Here is a 19,995-nt window from a genome sequence, read left to right on the forward strand (position 1 = left end):
CAAGAAAACTCAGTGCCCGAGCTCTTTTGAAAACCTAGCCCTTATTCAGGTGCCTCAGTGGGAATAACTTAAAAAGGTGGGCCCGATGCAGGTTGTAAGCACATGAAAATATAATCCTAAGCTCTTTCAAAATACAGGGTCCCATAAATACCTGTATTGGGTATGCAGGATGGCAGTTGTGGAAATCACTATAAACAGAATAAAGATGTTTTCTTTCAAGGTTTATTTATGTTACTATTTCTCAGTGAATCAGTTTAGCAGAAGTTGATGCCAATATCTATAAAAAAACAATGTCAAAAACAAAACAAAAATGAAAAACCCAACTGCAAACACCCCCCCACACTGCTATGGTAAAATGAAAATAATTTCAGTTTTCCTGAATAGCAAAACGGAAAGAGATCTTTCAAAAAAGAGTTTTTTGTTTTTTTTTTGTTTTTTTAGTAACTCTAATGACTTTACCTTTATGCAAAAATCTTAAACACAAAATCAGGCACTAATAGGAAAGAGCAGCATCACAGTGGCAGATACAGACTAGGGTGTGGAAAGCCATGCAGGGCACATATACTACAACTCTGATGTGTTTTTACTCAATTTGCCAATTTAGTGTTTCACCATTGACACTGTTTTACAGGTTGTACCTCCCTGGTCCAGCACGCTTGGGATCTGACCCGTCTCAAAAGAGGGAATTTGTCAAACCAGCGGAGGTCCCTCACCTCTGACCTCCCAGGCTGCTATCCTTTCCTGCCACTGGCCCGCTGGGCTCCTTGCCACTGGCCCCCGATCTCCAGCCCCAGAGGAACCCTTACCACCAGCTCTCACCAGGTTCCCACTGGACCCAGCCCCTCACCTCTGCTGTGCTGACACTGGCCCCTGCTGCCAACCCCTGGCTCTGGACTCTGACACCAGCCCTGCAGACACCAGCTCTGGTCCCGGCCAAGCTGCTAATGAGGATCCAGTGCCACAGACACTGGCTCCAGTCCCAACTGGGCTGCCAGATGAAGCCCCAGACACCTCCAGCCCCGGCCCCTACCTTCAGCCAGGCTGCCAATGCCAGCCCTGCAGACCCTAGCTCCAGCCCCAGGGATACAAGCCCTGCCAGGCTGCCCATGTGCAGGGCTGCTGGCTTCTTGGACTCTGGGCTCCCAACCAGTGGGGCTCCCAGCCACTGGCCTCCCCCCAGCTAGCCTCCTGGCCCAGGGATCTCTGGTTCAAGAACATCCATGGCCCTGCCAGATCACAGATGTTGCCAAACCAGAGAATCTTGGTTGTGCAATATTCAACCTGTATATGTACCTGTGACAGGGGTGCATGCAGTACAAGTACTCTACACATCATCATGAGTTTAGTCACAGCCTAAATGATATTCCTTTGTGGTGGGCCAGGAGAAATTTTCAAGGGCTTACAACTGTCTAAAACCTCTGTAGAAATTAAGCTTTGAAACAATGTGACAGACAGACATACTTCCCATTTTACAGTTGTAGAAAGATAGGTACTTAGGGCCAGAGCTGTCTTGATTTAAACTTCTTGGGGATCTGCCACAGTACTCATTGGGGACTGATCAATCAGGCATAATGAACAATTGCCAATCCCACCAGTAGGCAGAATCCTTCCGACAAGGCACTTCTTGCCATTCTACAGCCTTAACCACAAATCCACCCTTCCTCTTCTGAAGGACAATAGGCACTTATAGTCCCACTCTTAAGGTTTGGCCAATAAGAATACACCATAACAAAACCAGAATTTGGTAATTTAGGCCCATTTCCTGTAATGGGTTGCACAAGCAGAGTCTGTTGTGTCCATGTGTAACGCACTGCATGATCCATGAAAATGATTGCATTCTATCTTGACCATTTAAAGAATAAGGAGAAGCCAGTTATAAATACATGTCAGATTAATTCCTGGATGAAGAAAGAAAATCAGGGTGCCACTAAAACTGACCTGTTTTCTCCTGCACAATGTAGAATAATTCTGGAAATGCCAACCTTAACATCAATATATCTAACACAGGGGTAACAATTAGTTTTAATTTAACAGATACTTGGATAACTAAATATACTGTGTTCTATTGGCTTTTATTACATTTTATTCTTTTATCATGGATGTCAACACATACTTTGCATCCTTGTAACTATCCTGAGTCATAGCTAGGTACAAATAAAACAGCAAAATCTGTCAATCAGTCACAATTTTAAAACGAAATAATGCAGAAGATCTTGGATATTAACAAATCCACATTTTGACCTGATTTTCAAAATATGTGTTTGACTGCAAGCCCTTCATCTGAAAACACAAAACCATATGTGTGAACAAATTAGTTATGAAACAATATACAAACCAGTTTTGAAAATCAGTCTGAGTCAAGATGGTATAGTTGCTAAGCAACTGCATTAAAAAAATGCACCATTCTTTTCTGTTTGTACATTTCTATCTCCTGTTGCTTATTTCTCAGGGGGGAAAAGATAAATATTTAAATTGGAATTTAATAACTGTTTTTTTCTTTTTAATTACACTACATTGAAAAATTAATGAATAATATTAATTCTTCTGAACAATAAGAGATTGAAATAAAAGAGAATTATGCATCTGTATGCATAGTCATGTATATTTGTGTGGTCAGCACGAGTGGGAGGGACAGCAAATGAAACTATGTGCCTGCTGTGTGCATATATGGCCCAATCCTGCCTCTGAAATAGCAGAAAAAGTCCACTGTGGCTCAAGGGTTAAGGTCCTAAATTTTGATTCTCAAGAGATAGACATCCATGTAGTACAAATAAAATACAGTCTACAGAAGAGTTTCTCTGCATGAACATAAGGAATGGTCTTAAATATTAGAAGATGGTAAAATTTTGAAGTATGCTTATGTGATTTAGGAACTTAAGGGGGGATTTGCAAAGGCACAAAGAGCAATTTGGTTCCTATCTCCCACAGAAAGTCATATGGAGTTAGGCTTATTTCCCTTTTGTGCCTTTGTAAATCACTCGAAAAGTCCCATTTTCAAAAGTGAAGTAGGGGCCTAGGACTCTGACTCCCACTGAATTTCTACGAGATTAAGGTTCTTCAGTGCCTAAAAGCCAGATTTAGTCAGCCATTTAGGTGCTTAAGGATGCAGATAGGTGTCTCATGGGATTTAGAGAAGACTAACTTGAAATCCATCGGAATTAGGTTCCTAACCTGCTTACATGCTTTTGAAAATCCCAATAGGCAGAAATATTCAGGCATTCCATAAAAATTTTAAGTGCCATGTGTCTTATTTTTTTGTAATCTATGAAGCTCTACAAATCAAATGTGGTACATCTTCAGCACCTTTTTATACCATCCCTGTGCCATAGAATCATAGCATTCATAGAATCGTAGAATTGTAGGGCTGGAAGGTACCTCAAGAGGTAATCTAGTTCAGCCTCCTGTCTAAAGCAGGATCAACCCTAACTTCCAGCCAGGAGTATGTCAAGCTAAGACTTAAAAACCTCTAGGGATGGAGATTCCACCACCTCTCTTGGTAACACATTCCAGTGCTTCACCATCCTTGTGGTGAAATCATTTTTTTTCTTATATCCAACCTATACCTTCCCCACTGTAACTTCTGACCATTGCTCCTTGTTCCGCCATCTGTCACCACCGAGAACAGTCTCTTTCCATCCTCCTTAGAGCCTTCTTTCAGGAAGCTGAAGGCTGTTATCAAATCACCTCTCAGTCTTATCTTCTGTAAACTAAATAAGCCCAAATCTCTCAGCCCCTCATCATAGGTCATGTTCTCCAGCCCCTTAATCATTTTTGTTTCCCTTCACTGAACCCGCTCCAGTGCATCCACATCCTTTCTATAATGAGAGGCCCAGAACTGGACACGATACTCCAGATTGATCCCCTAAGTCGCTTAGTCAGTTCAGAAAATTTTACCCAAAGCCTAAAAAGTGATTATCTTTGACAGATTCTAAAGCAGAACCCACAGGCAGCTGCACAATGCCAGTACCATACATGGTTGCCTAGAGCAGCAAAGCATCCAGTAACTGCTTGTGCAGATGACAGCAAGCTGGTATGGTAGAGCAGTAAGGACTGGCATTTGCTTGTTTGCCTATAACAGAAGAATAATTAGTATTGGACGTAAGGGATAAGTGGAGAGGTGCCACTAGAGAATACTGAGATACAAATAAAAACACAGCAATCTAATAACCAATGTAGTCCTTGTTCTGCAGCTTTGGGAACATATATGGAGTAGATCATTACAAGATACACACCAAACAACAGATTGCCATCCATGGTTGTGATGATCTATCCCTTAGGCAAAGTAGATCTCAGCTGATATTACACAGTGTACTTGGATCTTCATAAGTCTCAATTTGAGCCCTTTCCATGTTATAAAGTTGATCACTACAGCCACAGCCAATTATGTGTATCCTAAATGGGAGAGTTATGCATTGAAATAGCAAAGCCATCATGCCAATATGGATCCTCCTCTGCAGATGGATTTTAACAGATTTTCCCATAGATTGATGCATTTCCATCACCACAACAGAGATCTAGGGAAATCATTCTCAAATTCAGTGTCTCCAACTATTTCCCCAAGGTCATTGGAGAGACCATCAACAACAAATAGCTTCCTCCTACATACATGTTCCACTGTTGGATTGAAGATGAATGCACATAGTAGTTGAAACTAGCAACACAAGTTTTATTTATGCCTTTGCCATAAATAAGTGGCACAGAGAGCAGTGGCCTGTAAATTTGGAAGATGCTGGCCCACAGACATATTGACAAGGATTACATTTTCAAAAGTCTCTGAGTGAATGCTCAGCTGCCACCCCAATTCAATTATTAAATTAGGTGCCTATTCTTACATCGCCAAATACCTTTCCAGTTTCTCTCTCTCTCTCAATCTGGGCTCATTTTCAGTTCACACTTGTGACAGCCCATTAAGGGCAAGACAGTAGCATAATTTTTCCATCATGGTGCTGCAGACTTAACTGTTTTATGTCTGCATCCATGGGTTCAAGACACCAAAGATCATAGTAACAAAGGAAATCTTGTACTGGGTAAAGCAGTGTTCACCTTAGTCCAGCATCTGGTCTCTCACATTAACTAACACCAGCAGATTCAAACTAATGTTATTGAACAACACTTCAAAAGACAAAAATTCTTCTTTATTCTGGATTAGTTAGCTGTTGATGAAAGCCTGAAAACTCAGGTTTATACCTCTATCAAAACTCTAAAAAACCTTGTTTGTAACAACACAAGATGTTTTCATTAGCCGTGTATATTTTCTGTGTTTTTTTATAATCCTGCTAAACTTTTGATTTCAGTACTATCTTCTTCCCCTCCTTCCAACATCCTTCAATCTCCTACCAACATACTCTAAACAACAGAAATCATCATACCTCTGATCCCCACCATTTTGCCCCACATTTCTGCTATTTCTGCATCTCACCAAAAGCACCTGGGATGCCAACAAATCACATGAAGATTTAGTCATAAACAAAACCTATCAGATCCACTTGAGGTGACCTTCCTTTTTCGTGACACTCTTGCATGCAGACACTTAACTTATGGGGGGAAGTAAAACTTCTTTCACAGCTTTAATAAAAACAGAAAAGCCGAGAGTCATATCATTCTATATGATACAAAGTCTACAATCTTGAGTTACTTTAAAAAATGCTAGGAGAGGACTTCATCTTTTAAGATCAATACAGGGTTATATCCCCAATATCAATGCTTTTCATAATATTTTTAGTACCTGCAACTGTATCAATTTCATCATAATATTCTCTGATGCAAGTGGATGGACTGATTCCCAAGGAAACATTACAGACACTCAATCAATTGCATAACACTCATTCTCAACATTGTCCAAATGGGTGTTTACTGGAGAGAAAATAGCTGCTCCTGTGGAGCTCTTAAAGTCTATTGATCACAAAGACTTGTTTTAAAAATTGTCTAAATAAGAAGGCAAAGATGAAAAGAACAATTGATCCATCAAGTTCAGCTCCTGTCTTTTGGAAAGACTAGATGGATTTTAGGAGGCATACCTCTGAAGTATGAGCAGTCCTCCTACATTCATCCATTCTTTTCAGTTTTTGCAGTTCTTGCTACTTCAGAGAACATGAGCAACCTATGCCCTTTCCTAACAACACAGTGAAAAATATCTTCCCAGTACCCACGTTAAACACAGTATTTTTACATCACATGTCAAATCTCATATTTTGATAGTCAAATATTCCCATGAAAACACCTGGAAACAAAAGAGAATATGTGCTGAAGTCCCATGTAACCTAAACACACAACTTGAACTAATGCCATCAAAAGAGAAATCCTAAGAGGAATGAGAAGAAAATGGGCATCTCAGCATGAACAAACTGACACAGCACTCAGCAGCACTTTCCACATTCTTCAGTCTGAAGATCCGGGACACAGAGAAGCGAAAAAGGGGACTGAAAAAATGGTAAGAGGAAATGACAGGGTGGATGAGATATGCTCACGTGTCCTTTGTCTGATTCTGCATTCACTTCTGATGTATAGAGAAGAAATGAAAAGACAAAACAACAAAAGACAAACCCCTCAGATAGCTGGTATTTTACTTCTGGACTTTAACCTTACAGTGGTGGTAAAAATAACGTGAAAGGTGTTTTACAGCCTTTTTGAGACATGAGACTTAAAAAAAAAAATGGCCTGGGATATTCTATTATACAACAGTTTTTTTGGATTATCTGTTTCCACGTTCGCTTTCCATCAGATACTTAAACATACATAGTTCCAGATAGTGACGGATTCAGTTAGAAAATAAGTAGACAACTTGAACTGTGTTTGGCATTCAGAATAACACATCTGACTGAGCAATCTACTTCAGCTAGCTGCTATGTGGTTAGTGACTGGTCACACACAAAACATTCAAAGATATTAGCAGAACAGATTGATATGGGATCCTCAACTCACTCTACCATGCACTGATAAAGAGGGACCGATCCTCAACGGGTATAAATAATCATCAATCCAGCAGCTTCAGTGGATTTCTTCCAGTTTCTTTCAGCTGAGGATCTATCCCAGAATGTTTCTGGGTCAGGAATTTAAGAACAGTGAATGATCTTTTACAGCATGGGAACTATTTTACCATTGATGTTTAGTAACACAGTATATCACTGCCCATAATTTTCACATCCATAGTAGACAATCTTTCCAATACAAAGGGTTCAAGACTTCTGCCCAGAAAGATAAGTTCAAAAGATGCTTCTATAGCCTTAATATATAATTGTCTGTCTCCAGTACATAGGCATATAAAACAATGCCATTTCAACAGAGCTTCTCCTGTAGCACTTATTCTGTTCCTAACTTATTCACATGCAGGAATGTACTCCAGGCCTCCATTAGTCAGTATTTTCCATCCATTTAATCTGTCCACTCAATATGGCAATGAAAATTGTGCAGTGGAAATAAAGCTTAACATGATATATTGACTTGGCCATCCACTGCAATATTGTTTACCTCTTGATCTTGCAAAATAGCTTTGTTGGTAACTGGCTCCTAACACCACGGAGTCTCATTTGTGTTAATGGAAAATAAAACTAATGCAAAAAAAGGTGATCCTAAGAACACAACAGTAAAATGTACTTGTTTATATAGCTGCAGTTTGGAAGCATTTTCTAAGCATTTTCTACACATTTTACATAAATTGCTTTGCAAATCTAGGAACCATGGGTTTTTTGACAAGCTCCTCCATTTGCTGACAGTCTTTCTCTAGTCAGTGACCTGACACTATACAAACTTACTTCTGTATTGTTCCCTAGAGGATATTTACAGAGTCTTTAAAACACAGAAACAAAACAAAAATTATGTTATGTACAATAATCTCAACCCAGTTAAAACTAGCTTTGAGTTCCAAGTACAATTTTATTATGGACCTGAAAATTTGTCACATTAATATGGAATTGTTTATTGTTTATTTAGAAATGGCTAAAGACATTTGGTTCATGCTTTAAATTCACCTTTCAAAGACCAATATTCAACCTCAAAACATAAATGTTTCTGAAATCATAAGAAGATCTAGAAAGGAAGAGTTATTATGGATGCTCATCAGCATACCTCACCATAGCAATTACATGACCACTGATTGTCATCATTAAACATTTGTGTTTACTTAACCTAGTCCTTTAAAACCATTGCCAAACATGTAGCTGATTTATAAAGCTAGAAATAACATTTACTGGACTTTTAAACTTTCTACTGCATAAAGAGACATGACCAACATCCTGCCAAAAAGGATTTGTACGTGACATATTCACAGTTAAAAATGTAGCAACCTATATTATTGAACCTTTCCAGCAAGTTCATCCCTGTATGAGTTTATGACTGTAGTGAGCCGCTGTGGCCTTTCGCAGATGCAGAGGTGGAGGAGGCTGCTCAGAGGCCGTGGTGGGCAGGCCCTGAACTGGAACACTGGTGCCCCGCCCCTCAGAGGGCAGGGCCTAAAGCCAGAAGGGCCAGGGGCGGAGCTCGGGGCCCATTAACTGCTGGGCAGCTACAGATATGGATGCCCCAGGGGACCTACCCGGCCTTCCCGGATCTACCAGGGCCCTCACGCCGGTGGAGGGCCCCCTCCCAGGCCCAAACAGATGGCCTGGGGCTGGCCAACCCCAGAGTTCCACCGGACCCCTGCCATGCGGAGGTCCCCGATTGCCTTCGACCCACCGTGCTGCCGCCGCCAGACTACCCAATGATGTGGAGATGTCGGACTGGCTGGAGCCCCCGAAGGCAGATGACTTGGAGGGGACCTACCCGCCGGGACCTACCAACCAGGCTGACTGGGACCCTACCCAGATGGAGGTGGAGGTAGGAAGTGACCTGGGGAACGCTCCACCGGAACCCATGGCAGTGTGTTGCGGCCTGGATTCCCACCTCCACGGTCAGGTGTAAGTGATCCACAGGGCCCCAGGCCGGGTCGCAGTGGAGTGGGAGGGCCTGCGACCCCCTACTCCCTTCCTGGAAGGGTAAACCCTCACCGGGCTAAAGCCAACCCCAAGTAGAGGAGAGCCGACTCCGTGTACCTGCTGCCCCACCCCGAACTAAGGGCTGGGCTTTTCCCCAAACTCTGTGTAACTGCTGCCCTGCCCTGAACTAAGGGCTGGGCTTCCCCAACTGCAGACTTACCTGGGCCCCAGCCGCAAGGGCTGGGGCCATCCGAACTACCTGTGGGCTGACTGGTGCCTTGTCCTGAGGGAAGGGCGAGCCATCAGTGCCACCCCGCCCGGGCCAGAGGCAGACTCCATAGCTGGGGCCAACCGCCAGCTGGTTCCTTAAAGGGGACTGAGCCCGAATTCCGCTAGGACCGTGGGCAAGCTGTGGTAGCCCGTGCTGCTCCACCGGGGGCGGGGGTGCTGTCATAGCACGGGCCTCTACAGTGACATTATGGCAAGGACATGGAAGGGGTTGTTTTAAGATTCTCAGAAGAAATGCTACATAAGATCTTCCCTGTGAAAGACATTCATTGTCCTGCCAGATAGTATTTTATCTTTGAAATAATTAAGCCTTTGCCCTATCATGCAATGTAACTAACTTTGATGTAGCATTGGCCCACTCACACAGCCTTCAGGAAAGATATGATTATTGGAGTGTTTAATTTTTTTTAGATGACACATCTAAAATGGGTTGTCTGACATTCTCTCCAGAATATATGCTCACACAAACTGTTTATATTACAGCAATTATTTTTCCTAACAAACAATGGATGCTTTATAGCAAAATATGCATTTGCAAGTCACAGGTTTTTGTTAGATAAATAACCCAGTTCTTTGAAGAAAACATACAGATTTATCCCCCACCAATTGTAAATTCATAAAACCGTCAATTAGTTATTGCGTGTCTGTAAGTTAGGCTAATGGAATGAGCAACTCCTATAAACTTCTCAGAGATTTCCTACTTATGGAGATGAATTCAACATATATACATGTCCAATTGTTATGACAATAGGGATAATTTAGACATTTCTGTTGCCCTCGATTAGTGTGTTTGTAGTTTTTGCTGTATTTTATCTGTTCACTCTAGCAATACAAATATAATACCTGCTGCTAAGCAATATAATACATGCTGTTTATTTAAATCTGCCACCCTATGGTCCTACTAAAATAAATGACCAAACATTTAAAGGCTGTTTTACACCCATACTTCATTAGCTTATGTGACTTGACACTTATGCAAAAACCCACAATTAACTTTGCATAAACAATTGATTGTTTTTCATGAACAATATTTAAATTGTGCACCTCATTACATATTTTGCATGATTCTGTGTCAAATTTAGATTTCACTCTCATTGTGTTAGTAATTGTGCTTCCCTTTATATTAGTACAGCCCCCATCACAACAGGTAACAATTGCCCCCTTTTGAAACTTCTCTATTTTTTTCATTCCATTGTAGTACCTGAAACCAAGTTTGTCTCCAAAATTATCTTACACTTTCTGTTACATATTTCTCTCTACATAAGTACGAAAATAATGCAAAGTTAATAGCTATATAATGCTTTTTAGCATAAAATTATTATATACTCCTATAGAGTCTAGTCAACTATAGTAAGTACATTACAGTGAGTAGACAACATGGGACAAAATTTTCAAGTCCTGTAAAGATTTGGATGTGAAATGTCTGTTAATTTTCACATACAGGTTTGAAAGTTCTGCTTTGAATCCTGCTGTAGGATCCTATAATCTACTATAGCTGAGGGAAAAAATAAAATGTACATAATGAAGAGGTGTTTCTTAATCCACAAACAGGTACAGCTGTACATAATTTAATTGTTGGTTTCCAGTAAGCTTCTTTCAGCAAAGCTAAATAAGCGCCTTATCCCAAAAGTTTTCTTCCATTTCTGGATTTGATTCTTTTCAGAACAGAAACATGGGTTTACAATAAATAATTTAAGTGATTTTTGCAATTATAAAGTCATTTTTTAATTTTCATATCTGTAGTCAATAAAGCATTGTATCAAGAGCAATAAAATGAAAGCTTCTATCATGTGTAATTACTATAATATTGCATTATGGTTTGATAAAAGGATATTGTTATACAAGCATTGAATAGCCTATAATCCAAATGTGGGCTCTGTTCTTTAATGAAAGTATTTTTATGCATAAGCTTTAAAACCAGAATGCAAAACGAACAGCACACTGAAATTATACTATTGTTTGAAAAAGTATTATCTCTGTGTAGTTTCTTAAACCTTACTGAATAATGCTAATGTAGCTTGGTATTGTTCTCCGATTAAAAAAAAATACCTCTCAGAATTTAATGTAATTCTGGTACTATTAAAATTTGACACAATAGGGGAAAAAGCTTGTTTAAAATTTTTCTCATGTTTCTCAGACAACATGTTAAGTTAGTTAGCCAGTAAATTTATCATTTGAAAATGGGGGTGGGGTATTTTTATGTAAAAGATAACACACAAAATCCTCACTGTATGATTGATCAGTGGCTGGAATGAAAGGTGACCTTTCAAACTTTGAGATGGCAAACAACAACATATTTTTGCTTGAATTCCTGACCTTCAACCTAAGGATTGTTAAAGCCTTTTTCACAAGAAGCATAATACCTGATATGAAAGCAAGGCCACAGAGTGATAAGAGAAAATGGCAAGCCAGTTTCCATTGCAATATTATAGTTATGTGCATTCTGCAAAAATAAAATTGAAGAAAAGCCATTAACTGAATGGAGGAAGTTGGAATTCAACACCAACAAATATTCTAGTAGTAATTAAATTAAAGGCAAGGGACATTATAAAAATCTTTATTCTATTGTATGATGTTCTTCCATGAGGTATATTGATTATGTACATATATAATTTATAGTGGGGGTGAAAATCCTGTTCAAAGTAGGTTGGGAACCCCACCAGTTTACAGATAAATACCCAAAGACCTGCAGATAAAGGAGTTATAAGCACTAACGGTTATCAATATTCTTGGGAAAGAAAAAGATTCCTCTTGCATAGAGCATGGAAATCTGCACTCACCTAGAACTGTGAGCTCTGCAGAGGCACTACTGTTCTCATTCTTGTAGGTGACAATGCAAGTGTATGTCCCAGAATCATCGTCAGTCACATTAGAAATAATTAAGTTACTGCCGGCCAATAATGAATACTTTTTGGATCTGTAACATTGAGAAAAAGATCCATGTTCACATTAAATCTCCACATATAAAGAAAAATACTCAAGACCTAATGTGCTCAATAAAGCTATAACTGGCTAGCTGTGATCTTATAATGTTGTTATTAAATGTTAAAATTAAATTTTGAATGCCACTCTGACTTAAATAGCATTCCATAAAAGACGACATTTATGGCCAAATTCTGCCCTAAGATACACAAGTACAGCAGCAGATGAAGAAAACAGGAGTTTCATGCGCACATTCTGTCTTATTATTACTTAGAATGAACCTAGATCTGCTTAAAGGTGCACCAAACTGACAACACTTAAAAGGTAGTTAATGTTCTGCTTTCATTTCACGTTGGGAAATCAAATTTTATTGTACATAAGAGACACACATATGAAATACCTGACAGGAATCACTTCTTCTCCCCGCATCCATGTGAAGGTGGGCATGGGAAACCCAGAGACACAACACTCAAGAACGGCATCATTTCCCTGAACAGCTACCACATTTGACGGTCTCTGCAGGAAAAAGAGCTGCCGGTGCAAACCTGGATCTATGAAGGAAAAAGAGAGAGTTATAAAATGCTGAGTTTGTTCAGAACAGGAATACAACACAGGCTACCAATAATGAACCAAAGGAATCCAGGTCTTCAAGTGATCTCTCTGAAGAGGAAAAGAAAAGAGTTATGAGTTATAGAAGGGACATGGAATAGAGATCTGATGGAACTGTTTGAAACCCAGGTGATTTTATCTTTCTGAATAGTTATAGAAGTATTCTGTAGAGATACTGTAGAGATTCTGTAGAGAGATTAGAGTCCCAAATACTCCTGGCTCACAGGAAGAACTTGAGACAAATTTACTGAGGGATGTTGAGATACAGCTTCAAAGTTAGCTGCTAGTAAGGCAAGCAGAAAACTGACAGAAAGGGTGACCAGGAAAGAGTCAAATGAAATACAAGACTGGAAAGAGACAGACAAGCATTCCTTTTTAAAAATGTGTATATAAGAATAAACACTCAGAAGGTTAATTAAGGCATCATTTTAGATTACAGAGAAGATAAAATACTTCAGAACACAACTGGGAATATTCCTGATATGCCAAGAGAAGGAGATATCTTAACTCTGTTTCATCTCTATTTAAAATGATTTTGGAATGTAATCTTATATTTGCAATGCAACTACTATTATATCTACTCCCATGTCACCTGACAAATGCTGATGCCTGCAAATCTCAAGTTAGCAGGAAGCCAAAGTACTTTGCATTTCTCAGCATCAGGTCCAAAGCAGTAGCTCAGTTTACCAAACACATAGCTGTATGTTGTATTAATTGGTAAATTGATCAGTTCCTCCATGCGTACAGCCCACCAGCCACACCCAACTACAAGTTAGTAGACTCAGCACAGGATTTACCTGGTGAAATGTTATGCTCTGCACTAAGTTGGAAGTTGGACTACCTGATGAAAATGGTCTTTTCTGGCCTTGAAATCTATATGAACACTTCGCTTAGAAGGTGTAATTTAACTGAACAGAAGCTATACAGAAGTGGAAGCCTGTGTGGTGCTTTAAAAAGCTAGTTTTCCAAAACTGAAAACAATTGTGGAAAAAGGATTAGTAAAAATACTTGAACATAAAATTTAAAATGCCAAGTAAGAATTATGAATGATTTACTAGATGCTAAGAACAACCCACAAGTCTGCCACCATGAAAAAGGTGCTGATTAAGAGGGGAGATACAGACATCAGTGACAACTAATAATTGAAAACACAGTAAAAAGTGAGGAAGCTGATAATGAATACAAATCAGGAGGTAGAAAATGCTAAAATGACACTAATGGTATCACAGAAAAAAATCTACAGCCAGTAAGGTTAAGAGCAATAAGAAATAATATTTTAAATATATAAAGAATAAATTAAATTCGAGTAATGGTGCAGGTCCACTAATAGACAAGAATGATGAAATTATGCATCGTGGTACACAAAAGGAAGAAGCATTCAATTAATATTTCTGTTTTATATTTGGAAAGTAGCTGGTTGATGTATTCCTATATTACAGTGAAAAATGAATATCCTTTATCCCATCAGAAACTAGGGACAATATAAACTTTAATAATGGCTATTTAACATTTTGTTTACCCACTTTTACATTTTTTCTAGGAAGCAGAATCAAAAACAGGGTGAAGTTTCCTCTTTTGTCAGATCAAGACATTATTAATTACAAGTAATCAATGAAATAGTTTTATTTTAAAACCACAGTGAGTTTTACTTGTTTCTTTCCTTTCACTTCTGTGTAGCCAATTTTTGACACAGGTGAAGTGTACCAGATACATACATCTCAATCAGCACACTAATAAAAGTGATATGGCTATATTGGTGACTTTTTTAATTCATTCAGCCTTGCTTTGATGATAACTTCAAATCATAGCTTTAATAGTTTAGATGAAATAATTAAGATATACACAAAAACTTAAGTTGCAAGGAAACTTATTAATTTACTTGAATTTTCCTTAGGCCAGAATTTTAAAACAAGAGGGTTGATACTTGCACACATTTGCCAACCTGTATTTGTATATGTAATCAATATTGGAAATGGCCACCAGCACAGGAAATCAGCCAGTTTCTTAATACTCATATCTATAATACAGTTGCACAATTGTGCTTCTGCTTTCTTTGTCCTTCAACAAATTGCTCTTTACATTCTTCCAAGGCTCAGGAGCCTGAGTTGCCTTACCTCCCCCACCTCTTTCCTAGCATGACTGACTCTTTTATTTCCTGTAGTTTCTAAATATGCACTGTGATGCCTTAGACTCAGTCCAGCCACTCCATCCCTCCTCCAGTCTCACCTAGCTGCTTTTACTTATTAATACACAAATTGTCTAGCACCAGAAGACGATACTGTGCTATGTGGTAACAATACCTGCACTTCATCACTTCAACATCCTGCTCCACTAAGACCTTACAAGTGCAAGGCTGGGCCTCTCTCAGAACTTTTCTTTCTTGCTTAGTCACTGAAAGGCCAGCTGAAAACCCACACATCTGTATTTCATTTGCAAGTGCTCTTCAAAAGTAGATACAAATTATAAGTGAGTCATTCTTGAAAGATTAGCAAAATTGAATTAAAGCTTTTCCTGAGTGGGAGTGTGCAGGGCACAGGCAAAGACTGTGGGAGAGCGGGACATAAAAATCTTAATAGAAAACCGCTACAAAAAGAAAGAATGAGGAAATCACCTGCAATTTCTGAAAAGCAAAGGGAAGAGTAGAACCACGGGTCTCAGATTTCTGAAGTCTACTTAAGAAGCAGAAGGAACTGCTGCACAATGAAGAGCAAGACCCTGGAAGGTGATGAAGGACCTCTGGAAATCAATGACTGAGTCCTCATCATCCACAAATGTTAGTTATAAGAGTTGAATGTTTCGCAAAGGAAATCAGCACTTCACAGAACTAGGACTATACACCTTCCTTACACTGCTTGTTTAAAGGCTATAATAATTTTAGGACCAAAGGGACCAGGCAGTAGCTAATAAATTTTGTTTAACTGCTGAGCAAATCTAATATATTTGCTTTGAATGCTCGCCCCACCATCAATACTGAAAATAAGAACTGATCTGCTATCTCATGCTGTTAAACTTGACATATAATCCCTCCAAAAAAATCCAACTGAATAAACTTTACATGCGCTAGTTAACTGGAATGCGAAAAACGATGTCACTTTTAACAAAAAACAAACACTGGATTATATTTTAGTTTAGCAATAAGAAGTTAAAATATCAATACAATTACTACAAATTCATTTCCTGTGTTTTTGCCCAATTTGTCTCATGTACTTGCCATATTCACACTCCATACATAAAAAAGGAAAAAGAAGAAGGGAAAAGAAGAAAAGAAAAAGAAGAAAAATGCCATAATAAAGAACCAGAAACTAAAGACTTTGGCAACACTCACCTATGCCTAAAAAGAAGGGTAGTAGTAAAAAAAAGACTCCCCCTACCAGTCAGCATCATTTACAGACTTTGTGCTGTAAAACAGAAGGATCATAACAGCCTAGTAGAGACAATCAATCCACAGCCCCATTTTGCCCCAACCAATTAGTAAACCTGAGATAATATATACTGAACCCTTCAAAAGGGACAAGAAGTCCTGTGGCACCTTATACACTAACATATTTTGGAGCATAAGCTTTTGTGGGCAAAGACCCATACATCTGATGAAGCAGGTCTTTGTCCATGAAAGCTTATGCTCCATAATATCTGTTAGTCTATAAAATGCCCCACGACGTCTTGTTGTTTTTGAAGATACAAACTAACTCAGCTACGCCTCTGATACTTGTTACCTTTAAAAAGAATGATTAAAGCCCATGCTGCCCCAGTGCACATGAAGGTCTATGCTCCTCTATGGCATCTGGATGCTCTCCCAATTCAGAGGGAATGCACACTGAACCCTGTGAAATATCATTGCAGGGAGCAATTAGGCATGCTGTCCATGAGCCTGGAGGTCCCAAGATAAAACACCAAGGTTGTGGCCCCACTAGGGAATGGCATTGAAATGGCTTATCCCTATCCGTCATTTCAAAATAAGCTATTTCGAAATGGCTACATCTACACGTGTATGCTACATCAAAATAGCTTATTTCGATGTAGCGACACGTCTACACGTCCTCCAGGGCTGGTGCTGTCGATGTTCAACGTCGACGTTGGGCAGCACCACATCGAAGTAGGCGCTGCGAGGGAATGTCTACACGCCAAAATAGCACACATCGAAATAAGGGTGCCAGGAACAGCTGCAGACAGGGTCACAGGGTGGACTAGCGCTTCCAGGGCAACAGCTAGCCGCTCCCTTAAAGGGCCCCTCCCAGACACACTCAGCCTGCACAGCACGTGGTCTGCAGAGCTATAGGCACACACACCTTGGGCGACACAGTCATGGACCCCCAGCAGCAGCAGCAGCAGCAGCAGCAGCAGCAGCAGCAGCAGCCAGAGGTCCACCCAGCCGCCCCTGCAGGAGCAGTGCTCGCTCTGCTCAATGCCATGCAGGAGGCAGCTGATCACATCCTAGCCACAGAGGAGGAGCTGCCCGCAGGGGAGGAGGAAGCAACCCCCAACCCTACAGCACCCCGCCCCACCCCCCACGCCGCTGGCTGTGGAGCTACCCGACGAGCACCGACTGGTGGGAGCGGCTGGTGCTTGGAGAGTGGGACAACGACCGCTGGCTCAGGAACTTTCGCATGAGCCGGCAGACATTTCTGGAGCTATGCCAGTGGCTCACCCCTGCACTGAGGCACCAGGACACCTTCATGCGGTGTGCCCTCAGTGTGGAGAAACGGGTCGGCATCGCTGTCTGGAAGCTGGCCACTCCAGACAGCTACCAATCTGTGGGCCAGCGTTTGGCGTTGGCAAGGCCACCGTCGGGGCTGTCTTCATGGAGGTAAGAGGACCCACGGGGGGAGGGGGAGGCAGCCCTGGCAGGGGAGGGGAGGGGAGGAGAGGGGAGCCCTGGCAGGGGAGGGCCACACACACCCTGCACACCTCTCACTGGTGCTCTCCCATGTGCTTCCCCTGCAGGTCATCCGCGCCATCAACGCCCTGCTCCTCCACAGGCTCGTGAGGCTTGGGGACCCGGATGCTGCCATTGCAGGCTTTGCCACCCTGGGCTTCCCCAATTGCTTTGGGGCTCTGGATGGGACCCACATCCCCATCCACGCCCCAGAACACAGTGGAGGATGCTACCTAAACTGGAAGGGCTACCACTCAGTAGTCCTCCAGGCCTTGGTGGATAGCCGGGGCCGCTTCCTGGACATATATGTGGGCTGGCCTGGCAGCACCCACGACGCCTGGGTATTCTGGAACTCCGGCTTGTGCCGCCGGCTGGAGGTGGGGACCTACATCCCCCAGCAGGAGATCCCTGTGGGGGACACCACCATGCCCCTTTGCGTCATCGCAGACGTGGAATACCCCCTCCGGCTCTGGCTCATGCACCCTTACATGGGCCATCTGTCAGCCAACCAGGAGCGCTTCAACCTGCACCTGAACCACGCATGCCAGGTGGTGGAGCGCACATTTGGCCGCCTCAAGGGGCACTGGAGGTGTCTCCTGACCTGCCTTGATGCGGGCCCCACCAACATCCCCTAGATTGTGGGCGCGTGCAGTGCCCTCCATAACCTCGTCGAGAGCAAAGGGGAGGCCTTCTTTCAGGGCTGGGCTCTGGAGGCCGGCAGGGCCGATGTGCAGCCACCCACTGCCCCCAGTCGCCAGGTGGACCCTGAAGGGACCCGCGTCCGGAAGGCCCTGCGGGCCCAGTTTGACGAGGCCGCAGGGTGAACGCTGGCAGGCCCCCCACTGCACCTCCCCATCCTCCACAACACTCCCTGCCCCTACGCCCACACCACAGAGCACCCAAGAGCACCCCCCACACACACTTTTCTTGTAAATAAAAATAGCCATGTTTTTCGTCAAACCAGAATATATATCATGAACTCTTCTTCTTATATTATAACTTTGTACAGACAAAATAAATATTATATATATACATATTATAAGATGAAAGGAAAAAAAAGGGGAAGACAAGGAAGGGGAGAACTATTTACATGGGGGGGGCAGGTATCATCATAACATAACAGAACAGGGGTCTAATACAAACTATTTACAAAACATAGGTGAGGGGGATATATACAAAGGGGGGGCCATATTCTGGGCCCCACACCCCCTAATGTCCAGCGCTGGGGGTGGGCGGCCGCGACCCGCGCCTCGGCCGCAGCCCACGCTGGGGCTGGCTGGGTGCCGGGCGGACCGGGAGACAAGGCTGGCGGGTGTCAGCTGGCCCCAGGTCCCCCTTGGCGGATGGGCCCTCGGTGGTGGACGGCGGTGCGATGGTGGGTGCAGCAGCGGGTGGAGCGGTGGCTGGCGCGGCATGGGGGGCCAGGTAGTCCGCTATGCACTCAAAAGTGCGCATAAAGGCCCACCATGCCTCCTGGTGCCAGGCCAGTGCCTGCTCTTGGAGCTGGAGGCGCCACTCCTCCACCCGCAGATGCTGCTCGGAGACCTCCAGCTGCAGACTAAGTATGGCCAGCAGCTGGGGGTCCGTTGCCGTCCAGGGGCGGTGCTGGCTCCGCCGTCATCCCTGCCCTGGGGCCAGTCGGTGCTCCGCCGAGGGGCTGGCCTGGAGTGATGGCCCCGGTGGGCTTTCCAGGACCACTGACACCTCGCCGGCACTCTCCGGTCCTTCCGATGGTGCAGCTGCGGAACACAGGCGTGGAAGAAGAGTGGAGACAGCCGTTAGTGTGGGCCCTGACCCGTGCCCCTTGTCCCCCCACCCCTCTGCTGCTGGTTCCCCATCCCCATCCCCGGGAGATGCTGCTGCTGCTGCTGTTGGGTGTCCCACCCCCTCCCCCCCTCCCCCCGGGGGACCCTAGGTTCCACTCCCCCCATCCCCAGGGATGGGGCATGGCACTGTCGTGCTGTGGGGGCAGGGGCTGATGCACTCTTCTGAGGGACATGCCACTGCTGTCCTTGGGGCCGTGGTCATCTGGGCATGGGGAGGACCCTGGTCATATCTATTACGGCAGCCCCTCAACCCCGGGGGTGTGCACCGGGGGGGGTACATACCTGATGGTCCACTCCCACGGTCGGGGGACACCCGGTGGGCGGACGCCCTGCTGGAGCTCCGTGATGGCAGGATTATTTGGAGCCCCCCGTCGCTGGAGGAGGACTCCCCCTCCTCCGGTGCCCCAGGGGTGGGCTCCTAGGGGGGCCCCTAGGGTGCGGGGCTTACCTCCGGGGCGGACTCCACCTCCGGGGCCTGCTAGGGCTCGTCGGCCGAGGTATCAAGAGTGGCCGGAGGGGAGGAGGTGTGCCGGGGGTCCAGGATGGCCCTGAGTTCCCTGTAAAAGGG

The 19,995-nt window shown here is 43.1% G+C and overlaps 1 protein-coding gene across 1 annotated transcript in view; it reads right to left on the bottom strand.

Moving 5' to 3' along the window:
* DCC (DCC netrin 1 receptor) overlaps positions 1-19,995 on the bottom strand; it is a 588,079-nt gene that overhangs the window by 446,088 nt on the left and 121,996 nt on the right. The window contains 2 exon segments of the mRNA XM_074995966.1: positions 11,978-12,114; positions 12,520-12,670. Of these exon segments, the coding sequence (XP_074852067.1) occupies positions 11,978-12,114; positions 12,520-12,670 (288 nt within the window).

The sequence above is a fragment of the Carettochelys insculpta genome, chromosome 5, assembly GCF_033958435.1.
Source record: "Carettochelys insculpta isolate YL-2023 chromosome 5, ASM3395843v1, whole genome shotgun sequence".
NCBI lineage: Eukaryota > Metazoa > Chordata > Testudines > Carettochelyidae > Carettochelys > Carettochelys insculpta.